We start from the raw sequence: 13,531 nt of genomic DNA, 5'->3' as shown, positions 1-13,531 counted from the left end.
ACGTCTCTTCATATTTGAAAATCAATACACACTAAACGATTTATTTCCTCATCAAATCAACAATCAGAATGGTGAGTTAGTTTTTTTTCTAAAAAAAAACAACAAAATATTGGAAACATATTTCAGTTTTGCATTCTAAATTTTCTGCTGCTCCCTCTGGTTGTCTTGGCTCAAAGCTCCTGCGATACAGGTAACACTTATTTAAAAATTAATTCCAACACAAAAACTGTATTTCAGATGGAATCCCAAACCATCTCCACTGTAGCATTAAAAACTTGACACGTGACGCTCAGAATTACCTCGAGTGGCCTGAATGGTGTCAAGTGTTTCATGGAAATTTGCATTTGAGAATGATTAATTTAAAAACTGCAAATTTTGAGAAATTGGTAAGGTGACATGTATGTTGGTTTCTGAAAATGCAGCGTCCGACATCTTCCGGGCGCAGGCACTCTGTACTTTTTATCAAACGATGAAATTTCTCGAATTCTGTTCTAAGTGTTATCTATCTGAGTAATGTTGAATTTCTAAAATAAAGAATCTGAAACCGCATTTTTATTTTTTGCAGCGTGAAATCCGTGGAACCCTTTCACTAATCAATTCTCCATTCAATCGAATGCCTCAAATGCCAAATCTTGTCAGTATTAAAACTCATAATTCATTCCCTGGACTCGTTATTCTCAACAATACAAGACTCCGTGATATGCGTGGATTTGTGGATTGGAATAAGGATGTCAAGATTACGGGAAATGAATTTCCAGTTTTTATTTCTGGAAATCTGGAATTGGATACTGTTAACCTGCCAAAAATGTTCCACAAACCGTATTCTCCACTTTTGTGTGAAAAGAGATTGATGCCAAATTATAATATTCAATTTGCAGAAGGTGAGAATTGAGAAAAATATGTAACAAGAAAAATATTATGCGGTTTCACATAGTTTTTTTGGAAAGTCACTATTTAGATGAAACCGTTGTAGCAATCTAGTGAAGCAAACTCGTAATGAAAAATATGAATTTCAATACTTTATCCAGCTGTTTTATAAACTTTGTAAAGAGTATTCTGTTTGAATTAAAATAATAGATTAGTAACTTAAGAATGGTTATAATTTTCCATATAAAGTTTGTGGTGCTAAAATTCTATTTTTAAATAGTTGTGTATTATACCACTTTAAATTGATAGTTATTTTAAATTTTCAATTAAGAAAACTTTTATTTTTCTAGTAAATATTGGGTTTTCGGTTATTCATTTGAAACAGTGGCTGTCTTTTAAATTTTCCACACTGAATTGTTATTTTCGTTACTGTTTCTATTTGTCAAATTTATTTTCTGTTTCAATGTTTTTACTTACTTTACATCTGCCGTATCTCTTCAGTTGATCTCATAGGGAATTTTTTTGGAGTAATTTCAATTGTAGATACTTTTTAGTGGCAAAGTTCGAATTTTAAAGAGTTACTGGAAGCCTGTTTTGTGATACATTTTTAAACTTTAACTACGGTAGTCACAGACATCGCTTTCGCAGTTTTGCAAACAATTAATCAATCAAATTTATCATGCCAAAACAAAATTCCATGTTTACAATTTTTTAATGTTTCAAATACTCTACTTGCATCTGTCGTTCTCTGTTTTAGTCGATGCTATAGACGTTGTACCACCTATCAATTTCATTTTGACAGTCACATTTACCATATCTAAATCAATTTTCAGGAATGTCGCTTGCTGCCGTCCTATTCACATTGATCATCTGTGCTACAATGTTCCTTCATCCATTGAGTATGGGAAGTACCAACGTCTATTTTGTGCCAGGATATCATAAATATTGAATTTTGAATTTATTCGGATAAATTATTGATTGTATGTGAAATTTTTTTTTGATTTAGTACGTGATAAAAAAATGTCCAATCTGGGAAAGTCAACAGCCGTTTCAAGTTGTTCATAACTTCTGTGTCGACAGTAATGGAAATTATAATTTGAAACGCTAGGGAAAATTAAAATATCTGAAAATTGATTTAAATTTATAATTTCTCATTCGACATTGATCTACATTGTATACGCACAAAGGAAGTTCATGTGTGACGTCATTATTGTGGTGAATAAAATAACCATGTTTCAACAGAGTGCAGACTATGAAATTAAATTTTCTGAATGAATAAAGAATATCACAAATCGAATATTGAATATGGAAAATCGAATGACTTCATTTGAACTGATAGCGGAGATACGGAAAATGTACAGAGTTTTCGTTTGACAACTGAAACAGCAATAATTGTTTAAAAAAATATACATTTTTCATTTAAAGAAACCGTTTTCTATGAGAACTGAGTCAGATGTTATATTGAACCTGAAAACGTGACATCAATATATAAGCCCTACTTGAAACAGAAAAAATTAGTTTTCATGATTTTCTACGCTTTTCTCCTGTTGCCATTGGTCTCCGGACAATGGGGGGTACCCCATCGCCAATTGTTTGTTACAAAAGATCAATGTATAGTCGAATACAAATCGATAATGGATTGTGTTAGGGTAAGAAATTTTTTCAAAACTTTCCAAAGCGCCCGACATTTAGCGGGTTCCGTCTCTCACCATAGAACTACAAGTTACTTTGCAAACCCGGTAAATGTCCGGGGCTTCTAAACAAAGGAATTGAACTCATTTTTAATGTGGTGCTTTTCAGACCTATAATGTGTACAGCTATGTCGATGATAGTCCGCTGCTTCGAAAATCAGAAAACCTTGATCTAATCGATGACTCAATGTCCTGGATTGTTCTGGATTTCTATTGTGCAATAGTTCCAGAATTCGTCAAGCATATTTGTCCAATCAACGTTGGATTCTAGAAACCTATATTGGGAAGCTGTGGCCATGTCTTGGAGATAACGTTTTCCATATGATGGTCCAATCTTGTCTTGAAGAACTGCAATACTTTGATGCGGTTGAATGTGTGGTAAATCCTGCCGAATATCCATGTTTGATTGAGAAAATGAAGAGTCAACCGACTTGTAAAAACAGTGATGTAAATCTATTCAAACGTTTTATATTTGCATTGCGCACCGGTTGTATGATGGGGGTATCAAGCGAAAATTGAATTCGAAAACTATGGAATTGATATGAGAGCATTACATCCCCTTTCAGACAGTTAAATGAAAACTAGAATTATTTCATTTAAATAAATGTTTTCCTGTCAATGATTTGTTTTTTAAGTATGTTTAAACATTGTGTGAAATGAAAACATGCTCAATAAAAGAAGAACGTTACCATATTTTACTTTAAAACATTCCGGAATGATGATTCGTGGTAAATGGAACATAATATGGCTGATCAGGGGTGTGCGGCAAATCTCGAATTCGGTAAATTTGCCGCACAAAAAAAAAGAAAAAAAATGAGAACAATTGCCAACCGTTTCAAGTTGTTGTTAAATATTTACGTTTAAAAATAAAAACCAATTCTCTGAAATTTGCATCAGTTGAGAACATTTCTGACAAGGTGTGTGTGTGTATTTAGAAAATTTGAATTCCTCGTCAATTTTTGATGTCACCACAAATTTAGTGTGTGGGATCAGGACTACAGACTATGAAGTTCAAAAATTAAAAAAATCAATGAAATTAACATTCCGTGTGAACACTTGACTGAAAAAATGCTCAGACTTTTAATTTGACACTTGGAACAACCAAAATTGTTCTGAACGAATAATTGTTCGACTGAAAGAATTCGTTTTCCAGGAAAAATGAGTCAGATATAAAATACATCGTGATATCATATCAACTCAATTGTTCGCCAGCCTTATATAACAACTCTCTGAAACAGGAGAAATATTATTTAGAACTCATGATTTTCTACGCTCTTCTCCTGTTGCCACTGGTCACCGGCAATGGGGTACCCCTCCACCAATTGTCACTCTCGAGCAATGTCAAGTGGAATACAAATCGATAATGGATTTCTGGATTCTTAAATTGCAATAGTTCCAGAATTTATCAGTCAGTTTTGTTCAATCAACGTTGGATTCTAGACACATATCTTGGAAAGTTGGAACCATGTCTGTTGCATCAATTGACAATTGAGCTCGACAATTATGAAATTGATTCAAATTCCTTTTAATCTGAATACTTTTTACAATAAATGTATACACTGTTTCATGTTGAACATAAAGCCCAATGTATTAGCATTTTTTGTTGGGTTGTTTGCATTTGATTTCAATTTTAGAAACACATTTTCAAAATTTTAACAGCAAAACAAACGTGTTGAAAATAAAATTTTTAGCAGTCAGCAGACACTTTAGCATTCCCCCCCCCCCCCCCCTAATTTCTACGCTCAGAACCTGTACACTGCCGCAAGCGCTTTTCCTCTCTTTCTTCTCAAATTATCTTGTCTCGCCATATGTCGGTCGCTTCACCCCGCTTTAAACAGCGCGTTCGTGGTGTAATGGTCAGCATGGATGCCTTCCAAGCATTCGACGGGGGTTCGATTCCCCCCGAACGCATTTACTTTTTTATTTTCTTTTAATAGAAAGAATAATGAAGTGTTGCTCAAAATCATTTATTAAAACCCAAAAACATCAAAATCACTGTTTCAAATTATCCAAATCTTTTGGATTGAACTTCTTATCAAAAGTATGGATGAACTCCAAGTTTCCTGAATGAACTGCCTCCAAAATTGGTACAAATATATCCACAAGTTCAACTGAAGCCATCATTCCCTTGTAAAACTCTGCTTTCTCCGACTCTTCACATTCTTGATGTTTAGCGAAGCAACTTGTGACTGGTTTCGCGTATTGAAGCACTGTTTTGAAGGTAAAGCCTTGAAGTTGATCCATTGGAACTTCAGAAAGCACACAAGCAGTGTAGAAACGGACCATATCATTCTGGAATTTGAGAAGGGTTTTTTTGCAAAACAATTCTAGTTTGCTTGCCGACACTTTGCGGGTTCCGCCGTTCATCTTAAAATTGGAGACCCGCGAGGTGTCGGATGCTAAGAAACATCAATTAATATAACCTACCTGATTCACACATCCGAATCCTTCTCCGTAGATCTTCTCCCCAGCATATATCACCAATTCACTTGCGTATTTTGTCAACTTCTGCTTGCTGCACACTGGTTCTCCTGCACACTTCAATGCCTTACGGATATCTGCGACTGACTCAAGTACTTCGGATTTTGATGGGAATTTGGTAACATCTTGGAACATTTCGAGACGGGATTTCTGGAAATATAATTTGCAAAATTTTTTTCAGAAAAAAAAATTGAAAAAAAATCTGTTTCAACATGCCCAGAAGTACTTGAACAATTAATTTTCAGCTAGTCCATTTTGATTTTGGCATAAACCCATTGTTTTGTAATTGGTTCCACGATTTCTTATCGTCCCGAACATTTTCAGTAAAAGTTAACAATCACATTGACCCCAACATTCATCCCATCCCCTCTGGTGTTCCCCAGGGAAGTGTATCTGGGCCTTTCCTTTTTCTCATTTTCATAAATTCTCTACTGTTGAGCCTGCCCCCAACCATCTCCTGCTCTGCATTTGCAGATGATCTCAAGGTTTACTCACATTCCCCTCCCCTCATTCAAACAACAATTGATCTCATTACAGCCTGGTCTGAAAATAATAAGCTCCCACTTGCCCACTCAAAGACCTGTCTTCTTCATCTCGGTAAAAAAAACCCTAAAACTGTTTACAAAATCAATAATTTGCCTATATCCCCATCAAATATAGCCCGTGATTTGGGAATCCTTACTGATTCTAAACTTACCTTCAAAACCCACATTAAGAAGATCGTTTCTCTAGCCCTTTTACGTTGCAAGCAATTATTGAAATCATTTAAATCCTTATGTCCTGAATTCTATTGTAATTTATTCAAGACCTGCATTCTCCCCCTCATCGAATACGGTTCTGCCGTATATTCCCCCAAACCCTCTTCTTCCCTATCAACTCTTCTTGAAAAACCACTCCGATGGTACTCTCAAAAAGTACTGCAAAAATATATCCTACTCTTCATATATATAATATTTATTGATTTTTTTTCTTCTCAATAAATGAACATATATATATATATAGTCCGCTAGCCACTAGCCGCCCCCAATATTTTTCAACTAATAAATATCTCACCTCATTAATATCCTTAAAACAAGCGTTGAATCTTCTCGTCTCGGCATTACAAGCTGGTGTACTATCTTCGGCTTGGAAAATTTGGTCGATCCTGTCAATGGCAGTGGTCATAGAAGACATGGGAGCAGCAACGGCGTACGCCAGAAGAGCTGAGAACACCAAAGACTTGAACATTTTTTTGAAATGTGCATTTTACAAGGCTTTTATAGTAGTCAAATGTTGATAAAAGTATATGAATCAATTGAAAACATTATACGAAAGTTTTCGAACGAAAATTGGATTTTGGCAGGAATCAATCAAAAATCGTTTTTTAGTTGATTCATGGAAAATAATCTGAATCAGAAATATAGACAGCTTCAAGATTTTTTTTCGTAGACTTTGCCTGAAGACAGTAAGTTGTTGAAAATAAATATAAAAGCTCAAAAAATGAATTTAAATGATTGGAATAAATTTGTTGCTTTCTGCTTTTTTTGTGTTTCAAAAAAATATTTTTTAAAAACATAAAAACCGAAGATAATTTGCAAAAGACCAAAAAGCGTGTGGGCACGAAAACAAAAAAGTGAATAACGAAAAACGTGAGTTTAAAAACAAATTCCACCACACTTTATTAAACCAGATTTCGAACATCATTCATTTCTCGCAAAAGCGAATTACAAACGATGTTCAATTGTTCCATATCACTGATAATTCTCTTTGCCGTATTGTCCACGGTGGCTGGTGATCGAGGAATTTGTGCCCAAGAAAAGTTGGATTTGGAAAGTTGTGCGCAGCCTCACAAGGTAAGATAGAGCGGCCGACATTGATACTGGTCACTGTCGAGGACAACTCGTAGCTTGTCAGCTGCTAGATTACTCCAACGAATTCTGTTTTCCAGGAATACATCCACTCGCTGTCCGATGTAACTGGCCGTGAGATCCATAATCCGAAGTTTATGAAGAAGTTCGTGGAATTCACCAAAACGGCCTCCTCGTGTATTGGTTCAAATGTCACGTGTGATGCTTCACGTCATTATCGATTTTTCCTGGATTCTCTGACTAATATGGGAAACATTTTGTATCAAGAAAGTAATTTAGATTGTCTCAAGAATGTGAGTTCGCGAGATTGTTTTTGAAAATTTGTTTTAAAACTTTTTTGAAACAGTGAAAAAAAAATTATTTTCGAAATTTGAAATGTTATTTCCAGATTGCTCCAACTTTCCGTTTCTGCTACAGACAAGCACGGATGACATATAATACATTGGTGGATGTTAGCAGAATTGTCAGAAAAATGACAAAATTCACTGATTGTCTTCGAAAGGAGTTAGTAGCCAGGAACGTTTGTACTCGAGATTCTGTGAAGAATATCAACGTGGCAGTGAAGATAATCCGGAATCTTGTTCGTCAATATGAGAAATGGACAAATGGGGAGATGGTTCCGATGGTTTTTAATATTGAAAAATTCAAGGATGATTGATGTGGATTTAGTGATTTGAAATTGATGAATGAAATTTTTTTTTGTGTGATTTTTTACCAGTTTTAGCTTTGCATGGATTCGAAGACTACTGGTGTCAAAAATTATATTTCTATATGAGCAATGTGAAACAGGCTACATAAAAAATGCCTTCAAACTGTGAAATGAAACTCGAAACGCAGCAATTAAAAAAGAACACTACTGCATCCAGTTACACATTAGATAATTCTGAACCAATCAGCGGTAAGCTGGAGGCGTGGCCAACTCCGGGGATTGGTCGGTACAAGTAAATGCTGACCAATCACCAATTTTGGCCACGCCTTTTGCACATAACTGATTGGTCACAGGTTTTTTTGTCGCCCAATTTTTTGTATGATGTTCAAGTTTTTTTTTTAAACTTGCTGGATTTTATCATCACAGGGGACTTTATGTGAGGATGAAATTTCCCTTCGCAAGACATTTTAGGAAGTTTCAACGTTTTTTACAGCGCCCGACATTCTCCGGGTTTAGCTAGTGACCATACAACTCTGTGACAGAATTTGGTGAGCCCACAAAGTGTCGGGCGCTGCGAACATCAAAAACAAAATTTTTTTTGACTAGATTAGTGATAGAAATTAAATAACGTGTGAATCTGAAACATCGCCTGAAATTCTCTGTGACGTAGTGGATCTTTGCCGTTTGATACAGCGATCCCTCTTCCAATACGCACACATCCACCGTCAAGTCTCATATTATCTCATCATCACATTAGTGTGCCTATATGTACATCCGGCACTCAAAAACTCATGATTTTTCGATTTGTATATATGAGAAGTCGTTGAACCATTTATCATCATTTTTGTGGTTTTCTGACTGATATATTTAACCAGGAACAAAAATTTTTCGCCGATATCTTCAGCCTGATCTGAGAGCAGAAATGCCTGCCACATGTCGTAAGTTATTTTTATTATTTTTGAAGCACATTTGTCTGACTTGATTAAATTTTTGCACAAATGCAACAGATTTAAACACTTTGTGAAACAGACTTTTAAAAAAATAATAAAATTTTTTGTTCATTTCAGATAAAATTTAAGAATTTCCAGCTTTCAAAGGAAATCCTCCGTCAGGACCCCAATCTCCCGCAGTTCAATCTCCACTTTTCGGTCGGTTTCAAAAAAAAATTTCAAACTTTTCAATATTCATACTTTTTTCTTCAGTTTCAGACTTGAATAACCCGGATGCCAAAATTAAAATGCGCCAGGAGATGGATAGAATTACAGAACGGCAGAAGCATATATTCACAGAAACATTTCCAGTTATTTTTAAAGAGTATAAGAGGAACGGGCTGGTTTTGTTTGCCAAGTGAGTTGATTTGAGAAAAATAAAAAATAATTTTAAAAAATAATTGAAAACTCTGTTTCAATAAGTCTAGAAATGTTGGACCGTTTTTAAAGTATTCGTTTTCTAGACGACATCAATTGTTTTTTAATGTAACCCGGAAAACGTCGGCTGCAGCCAAACTCTGAATTATAAACTTTTATTGAGCAAATTTTCTGAAAAATAGCATACACAAGGAATCTGCACAGCAATGAGTAAAAACAAATTTCCAAACCCATTTTTCAAAAACTGACATTGAAACAGCAAACATAATTTTTCCAGCTGCACCAAGATGCGACCATCAATTTTATTAATAGAACCACCCATCAATTTTTCAGATATTTTTCCGAATTCCCACACTACAAAAATATTTGGCCGCAATTTCGAACTCTCCAAGACTCGGCCCTACTTGCTTCCAATGAGCTTGCCAACCATTGCTCTGTGTACATGAGCGGCTTAAAGGTATAGTGGCGGTGGCGGTGGCAAATTTGAATTTCCGGCAAAATACTAAAGATTATACGTCTTTAGGAAATTGTGGAAGTGATGGATGACGAGGAAAAACTGACATATTTTATGGCAAGGATCGCCAGAAGTCATGTTAAATGGAATATTAATAAGTATCATATTACGGTGGGTTAAATCGGTTTTTTGAAAATGGATTGGGAAAATAGTTTCTTAAAAATTTAAAATGAATTTAGAAAAAAAAAAACTGTTTCAGTTTGTCGATATAACAAACACAAAGTATTGCTACTTATTACAGAGCATATCAATTTATTCTTTAAATCAAAAAATTAAAACTTAGGTTGGTTTTAAAAAATGTGAACACTTTCTGAAATTTTTTAAAAAATTGTTTCAAATAGTTCATATTATGCTTCACCAGACCTAAATTGTTTAATATATATTCCCGCGTCAAGAATTGTATTCTTTATTCCACAATTTGTGTCCTTCTTGAATACAAAAAATTGAAATTTGATGTTTTTGGCAAACTGTTTCACCTACAAAGTATTTTTCATAAAATTTCTAGTGGAATGCTGTTTTGAAACCTTTAATCACTATGACTGAAAAATACAAACTCTAAAAACTTTAAGCAATTAAATTGTTTAAAACAACTTCCAATGAACATATGTTGAAGTACCAAATTAGTCAATAAAACACAAAATTTCCCCAGATTTCATGCTCAATCTGAAACTGAAAATTTTTTAAAACATATTTTGAAAATTCAATTTCATTTATTTTATTGAATTTCCATGAATTTAAAGTTTCTGCATGAATTCTACTATTTTTGATATATGCAGACATAGTGATAGTTATAATGAAATTGTTCAAAAAACTTACAAAAACCTAGACACCAACATTAACGCAATTCACTTGAAGTCAAGATACTTTCAGAACATGATAAATTTATGAAAACTAAATTACCGTTTCAGAAATGTTATTTCAAAGAGACTGAAAATTGATATTTCGATTATTGTAAAACTAACTTATCAAGTAGGTAACGATTTGTAAATATAAGTGTTCATAAAAATAAATTTTTTCTCGAAGATATTTACACATTTTTGAACCTCGTGCGTGCAAAATTGAATTTGGCGACTACTTTTAATTTATTAATTTAGTATTGAAACCGTAACATTTTTTTTTCATTAAAATCTTTTATTGCAAAGTTAAAAAGTGCGACCGTTTCGTTTGCTTTTCAACTTGCTTGCTGTTTTTAATGATTTTTTTTATTGAATTACAGTTGATTTAAAAGCTTAAGCTTACTGAATATTGGCAAATAAACCATTTTTAGAATATGCTGGAAGGAGTGGATGTAGTACTTCAACGAAGCTTTGGTGACAAACTAACCGATGAAATCGTGAACGCCTATCACACACTCTATGACGTCATTGGCAATTTGTTGGATATTCAGAAGAAGCTCGTAGTTGTCAAGAGACCCTTTTAAAAAAGTTCAGTGACACTTCAGATAATTTGCATATTTTTGAAAATTTATTGAAACTATATATTTTTTTCGAACTAATAAATAAAAATGTTTAAGTCAATGTTTCACTAAAAACAATGGGGATCATAATTTTCGAAATTCATAATAGACGAGACTTAAGAAATTCAAAATGGATAATTAAGAAATTTTTTTTCACAAACAGTGGTAAAATGAAATCTTGAGATTTTTCATGATAAATCAAAATACTGAAGCATAATTTTCAAACTTATAATATATCCAAAAAAAGTTAAAAATTTCAATTTGCTTTTTAGAAAGTAGAGACTACATAATTTTCTAAATCATATATTGTTAATTTTAAAAAATGTGTACATGGTGATTATTTCATTCAGATTCCAAATTGTTTTTTTCAAACTTCTGCCGTTTCAGGCAATTTGCAAAATACGGGAAACTAGATTTCAGTGCAAGGCTAATTTTAAATTCCAATTTTTTGCCATTTTTAGAAAAAATACGTGTTCGAATCAGTGATGTTCGGCTCTTAAAGAAAGTCGGCTCTCGGCTCGCGCCAAGAGCCGAGAGCCGCACAGCACTGGTTTGAATAGTGATTGTTAAAGAATATTGGCAAAACGAGAGGATTGGAAAACTGTAAAATGTTTCCATTAAATCAGAATAGTGAAACAGTGAGGTTTAAAAAAATTGCACGAAGATCGAATTAAATTTGAACTTGTAAATGTAAATATTATAGTTTCCATTAAAATTATGTTAGTTGTCCAAGGATCCATGGGTCCAATATTTTTTTATTAATCCTAATTACTAAAAAATGAATTACACTACGGAGTAGTATATGTTTCAAATTTGCCATTTATTATACCATTAATTTTTAAATTTGATGCTTGCCTGAAACAGTTTTACTTTTGGATTTAAAAGTCCTTTATGAAAAATCTTTCAGTATATACAAAAACAATGAAAAAATTTTTTGTTTCACATTGTTATCAAAAGACACAAAGAATTTATCTGGTTGCTTTGTCATCGTCGTCATGTTTCACTCAACGTCTTCAAGCGCTAATTTGACTTGTTCTTCATGAAACAGTTTTTTTTGCCACACAAAATACGAAACTACGAAAAACATTAACCTAAACCTGAAAAGTAACCACTGTGAAAATAGCTAGTTTAAGCAACAAAACCATATTTCCCAAATTTTTTAAAAACAGTTTCAAATTATTCATTTAGAAAAATGAAACTCCATTAAATGATTATAATTTTAGTTATGAATATTTCAGAGGATACAGCGTAAATATTCAGTAAGTAACACGAAAAATGTGCGTCCTTACATAGTGTGAGCCATACAGTAAAGTTATACAAGTTGAGTAAATTGTTACTTCTAGGTAGTAATAATAAGATTGTTGGCAAAAATTCTTAGTAAACGCTCTGATTTCAGAAAAATGGTTAATTTTCTGATGAAATGTAAAGTTAGGAAGGAATCATGTAAAATTTCTTGTAAGAATATACATTGATTATCCAAATTTGGTTAACATCAAAACATCACAGTGAAACATCAAGAAAAATGTTCATACATAACAATGCACATAACAATGCACATGACAATGGCGGACAAAATACAAAAATTTTACTGTTTCAGTTTTTAATTTTAAGTTCGATATTAAGACTGAGTTTTTATTTGAGATTATTTATCTTTAAAAATAAAGAATGAAACCAACAATGCAATAATACAACAGAAGCAATTTTGTTAAATAAACGAGTTAGATTACATATAACATTGTCCAAAACTGAGAGAATATGTGTCGGATACGGCGTCTGACATATAAATTCTGGCGAAAAAAAATTGACCGTCACGTCACAACTAGAGAAAAATTTTAAAGTGAAGGTCCAGCATGACCCAATATCATACTTAAGCACTCCAAGTTGTTTTAGATTTTTCAAAATTTTCAAATTAAAATATCCAAACGAGGAAATAATTTTATTTGGTTGGCTCTCAAACATGTTTATAATGAACGCTTTAGAAACATGTCAGAATGGGAAAATTATTCAAAAGAATAAAAATGGAAAACCATTTAGTGAAATGCAAGATTTCATTAACTAGCACACTGAAACAGCAAAAAAATTAACCATTTGGTCAAACTTCAATTTTCGGAAATTTTCACGTTCATATTGAGCTAAAAATTTCTTGGTGCAAAACGAAAATATTGTAGAAAAATGCAGTGTACTCGTTTTATATTTAAAGTGAAACTGTATATTATAAGTTTAAATATTGTACATACAATAATCAATTTTTTGAATCTTATTTGCAAGATAAAAATCAAAAAATAAACACATTTTTGGAGATATGTCTGAAAGTGCCAAATGTGGCAAGTGAATTGAAATATGCGAAAAAATTGCGGAACATAATAGTGAGTAATACTAATAAAAGTTCACAAATTTTCAATTAAGAAAACAATATACTGAAACATCACACGTGTTTTGGGCAAAATTATTAAATCAGTAAGTCGTGGAAAGTTAAAAAAGAAAGAATATTCTGTTTTGAAAATATATTAAATGTTTCCAAAAGTATGTTTGAAACCAAATTTATTCAGAAATCAAATTTCTGAATAAGAAAAAAAAATCAATTTTCATTATATCAACTACAGCATTGCCATGTAAAAGTTGAGACTGTTACAAAACTTTTGTGAAACTGCAGAAAATT

The 13,531-nt window shown here is 32.9% G+C and overlaps 5 protein-coding genes, 43 non-coding genes and 2 pseudogenes across 51 annotated transcripts; 31 read left to right on the top strand and 19 right to left on the bottom strand.

Moving 5' to 3' along the window:
- The first annotated feature begins 51 nt into the window (after positions 1 to 51).
- Positions 52 to 1,849, top strand: irld-18 (Receptor L-domain domain-containing protein). The gene is made up of 5 exons (NM_001028348.3): positions 52 to 71; positions 127 to 190; positions 238 to 386; positions 566 to 881; positions 1,701 to 1,849. Exons 1-5 carry the CDS (start codon positions 69 to 71, stop codon positions 1,814 to 1,816), a joined length of 648 nt encoding a protein of 215 aa, NP_001023519.1. The 5' UTR covers positions 52 to 68; the 3' UTR covers positions 1,817 to 1,849.
- Positions 969 to 989, top strand: 21ur-635. The gene has a single exon (NR_059970.1).
- Positions 1,075 to 1,095, top strand: 21ur-7129. The gene has a single exon (NR_059969.1).
- Positions 1,369 to 1,389, top strand: 21ur-7944. Its single transcript, NR_059968.1, has one exon.
- 21ur-1822 lies at positions 1,629 to 1,649 on the top strand. Its single transcript, NR_059967.1, has one exon.
- Positions 1,850 to 1,956: 107 nt separating the features above from the next.
- 21ur-14514 lies at positions 1,957 to 1,977 on the top strand. Its single transcript, NR_059966.1, has one exon.
- 21ur-2827 lies at positions 1,958 to 1,978 on the top strand. Its single transcript, NR_059965.1, has one exon.
- On the top strand, positions 1,963 to 1,983 carry 21ur-11901. Its single transcript, NR_059964.1, has one exon.
- A 201-nt stretch (positions 1,984 to 2,184) lies between these two features.
- Positions 2,185 to 2,205, bottom strand: 21ur-4455. Its single transcript, NR_059963.1, has one exon.
- A 102-nt stretch (positions 2,206 to 2,307) lies between these two features.
- On the bottom strand, positions 2,308 to 2,328 carry 21ur-5113. Its single transcript, NR_059962.1, has one exon.
- A 62-nt stretch (positions 2,329 to 2,390) lies between these two features.
- Positions 2,391 to 3,177, top strand: Y57G11B.8 (CPXV012 protein; the record flags this gene model as incomplete). Its single annotated transcript, NM_001307293.4, has 2 exons — positions 2,391 to 2,516; positions 2,668 to 3,177. 2 exons carry the CDS (start codon positions 2,391 to 2,393, stop codon positions 2,827 to 2,829), a joined length of 288 nt encoding a protein of 95 aa, NP_001294222.1. The 3' UTR covers positions 2,830 to 3,177.
- A 258-nt stretch (positions 3,178 to 3,435) lies between these two features.
- On the top strand, positions 3,436 to 3,456 carry 21ur-6307. Its single transcript, NR_059961.1, has one exon.
- A 273-nt stretch (positions 3,457 to 3,729) lies between these two features.
- On the bottom strand, positions 3,730 to 3,750 carry 21ur-7265. The gene has a single exon (NR_059960.1).
- Positions 3,751 to 3,817: 67 nt separating this feature from the next.
- Y57G11B.223 lies at positions 3,818 to 4,087 on the top strand (annotated as a pseudogene). The gene has a single exon. A coding segment is annotated over exon 1 (270 nt).
- A 75-nt stretch (positions 4,088 to 4,162) lies between these two features.
- 21ur-5344 lies at positions 4,163 to 4,183 on the top strand. Its single transcript, NR_059959.1, has one exon.
- A 214-nt stretch (positions 4,184 to 4,397) lies between these two features.
- Positions 4,398 to 4,469, top strand: Y57G11B.t1. Its single transcript has one exon. It is a non-coding gene; the product is annotated as a tRNA-Gly (tRNA).
- A 41-nt stretch (positions 4,470 to 4,510) lies between these two features.
- On the bottom strand, positions 4,511 to 6,272 carry Y57G11B.5 (DUF19 domain-containing protein). Its single transcript, NM_070368.4, has 3 exons — positions 6,093 to 6,272; positions 4,986 to 5,189; positions 4,511 to 4,850 (listed from the first exon to the last, which is right to left on the bottom strand). Exons 1-3 carry the CDS (start codon positions 6,264 to 6,266, stop codon positions 4,551 to 4,553), a joined length of 678 nt encoding a protein of 225 aa, NP_502769.1. The 5' UTR covers positions 6,267 to 6,272; the 3' UTR covers positions 4,511 to 4,550.
- Y57G11B.4 lies at positions 5,270 to 6,016 on the top strand (annotated as a pseudogene). Its single transcript has one exon. A coding segment is annotated over exon 1 (747 nt).
- On the top strand, positions 5,289 to 5,309 carry 21ur-3653. The gene has a single exon (NR_059958.1).
- A 337-nt stretch (positions 6,273 to 6,609) lies between the features above and the next one.
- 21ur-9554 lies at positions 6,610 to 6,630 on the top strand. Its single transcript, NR_059957.1, has one exon.
- Positions 6,631 to 6,708: 78 nt separating this feature from the next.
- On the top strand, positions 6,709 to 7,592 carry Y57G11B.3 (F-box domain-containing protein). Its single transcript, NM_070367.4, has 3 exons — positions 6,709 to 6,871; positions 6,967 to 7,179; positions 7,275 to 7,592. Exons 1-3 carry the CDS (start codon positions 6,752 to 6,754, stop codon positions 7,542 to 7,544), a joined length of 603 nt encoding a protein of 200 aa, NP_502768.3. The 5' UTR covers positions 6,709 to 6,751; the 3' UTR covers positions 7,545 to 7,592.
- Positions 7,593 to 7,608: 16 nt separating this feature from the next.
- On the bottom strand, positions 7,609 to 7,629 carry 21ur-2887. The gene has a single exon (NR_059956.1).
- 21ur-11712 lies at positions 7,612 to 7,632 on the bottom strand. The gene has a single exon (NR_059955.1).
- A 751-nt stretch (positions 7,633 to 8,383) lies between these two features.
- Positions 8,384 to 10,933, top strand: glb-34 (Globin domain-containing protein). Of its 2 annotated transcripts, none has more exons than NM_001136402.4 (6): positions 8,384 to 8,473; positions 8,624 to 8,683; positions 8,738 to 8,882; positions 9,236 to 9,359; positions 9,426 to 9,527; positions 10,684 to 10,931. In NM_001136402.4, the coding sequence occupies exons 1-6, from the start codon at positions 8,458 to 8,460 to the stop codon at positions 10,834 to 10,836; spliced, it is 600 nt and encodes a 199-aa protein (NP_001129874.1). In that variant the 5' UTR covers positions 8,384 to 8,457; the 3' UTR covers positions 10,837 to 10,931. The 2 variants fall into 2 exon arrangements, with proteins under 2 accessions (NP_001129874.1, NP_001263815.1); NM_001276886.2 differs by having other exon boundaries at positions 8,387 to 8,473; positions 8,744 to 8,882; positions 10,684 to 10,933.
- 21ur-1943 lies at positions 8,497 to 8,517 on the bottom strand. Its single transcript, NR_059954.1, has one exon.
- On the top strand, positions 8,978 to 8,998 carry 21ur-14993. Its single transcript, NR_059953.1, has one exon.
- On the top strand, positions 8,982 to 9,002 carry 21ur-6219. Its single transcript, NR_059952.1, has one exon.
- Positions 9,653 to 9,673, top strand: 21ur-7311. Its single transcript, NR_059951.1, has one exon.
- 21ur-469 lies at positions 9,793 to 9,813 on the top strand. Its single transcript, NR_059950.1, has one exon.
- Positions 9,930 to 9,950, top strand: 21ur-1805. Its single transcript, NR_059949.1, has one exon.
- Positions 10,023 to 10,043, bottom strand: 21ur-1155. The gene has a single exon (NR_059948.1).
- On the bottom strand, positions 10,024 to 10,044 carry 21ur-10954. The gene has a single exon (NR_059947.1).
- On the top strand, positions 10,363 to 10,383 carry 21ur-7895. Its single transcript, NR_059946.1, has one exon.
- On the bottom strand, positions 10,454 to 10,474 carry 21ur-6685. Its single transcript, NR_059945.1, has one exon.
- 21ur-8664 lies at positions 10,825 to 10,845 on the bottom strand. The gene has a single exon (NR_059944.1).
- Positions 10,934 to 11,021: 88 nt separating the features above from the next.
- Positions 11,022 to 11,042, bottom strand: 21ur-9091. The gene has a single exon (NR_059943.1).
- A 402-nt stretch (positions 11,043 to 11,444) lies between these two features.
- Positions 11,445 to 11,465, bottom strand: 21ur-4837. The gene has a single exon (NR_059942.1).
- A 255-nt stretch (positions 11,466 to 11,720) lies between these two features.
- On the top strand, positions 11,721 to 11,741 carry 21ur-1777. The gene has a single exon (NR_059941.1).
- A 111-nt stretch (positions 11,742 to 11,852) lies between these two features.
- Positions 11,853 to 11,873, top strand: 21ur-4185. Its single transcript, NR_059940.1, has one exon.
- Positions 11,874 to 12,083: 210 nt separating this feature from the next.
- On the top strand, positions 12,084 to 12,104 carry 21ur-1795. The gene has a single exon (NR_059939.1).
- A 6-nt stretch (positions 12,105 to 12,110) lies between these two features.
- On the bottom strand, positions 12,111 to 12,131 carry 21ur-4986. Its single transcript, NR_059938.1, has one exon.
- Positions 12,132 to 12,502: 371 nt separating this feature from the next.
- On the top strand, positions 12,503 to 12,523 carry 21ur-12667. The gene has a single exon (NR_059937.1).
- On the top strand, positions 12,506 to 12,526 carry 21ur-13454. Its single transcript, NR_059936.1, has one exon.
- 21ur-11896 lies at positions 12,508 to 12,528 on the top strand. The gene has a single exon (NR_059935.1).
- Positions 12,509 to 12,529, top strand: 21ur-12017. Its single transcript, NR_059934.1, has one exon.
- A 481-nt stretch (positions 12,530 to 13,010) lies between these two features.
- On the bottom strand, positions 13,011 to 13,031 carry 21ur-14008. Its single transcript, NR_059933.1, has one exon.
- On the bottom strand, positions 13,014 to 13,034 carry 21ur-571. Its single transcript, NR_059932.1, has one exon.
- Positions 13,035 to 13,230: 196 nt separating this feature from the next.
- On the bottom strand, positions 13,231 to 13,251 carry 21ur-414. Its single transcript, NR_059931.1, has one exon.
- Positions 13,252 to 13,453: 202 nt separating this feature from the next.
- On the bottom strand, positions 13,454 to 13,474 carry 21ur-14728. The gene has a single exon (NR_059930.1).
- Positions 13,457 to 13,477, bottom strand: 21ur-4967. Its single transcript, NR_059929.1, has one exon.
- Between the last annotated feature and the right edge of the window lie 54 nt (positions 13,478 to 13,531).

This window comes from Caenorhabditis elegans, chromosome IV (genome assembly GCF_000002985.6).
Source record: "Caenorhabditis elegans chromosome IV".
Lineage (NCBI taxonomy): Eukaryota > Metazoa > Nematoda > Chromadorea > Rhabditida > Rhabditidae > Caenorhabditis > Caenorhabditis elegans.
This window is presented reverse-complemented; position numbering and strand designations above follow the sequence as displayed.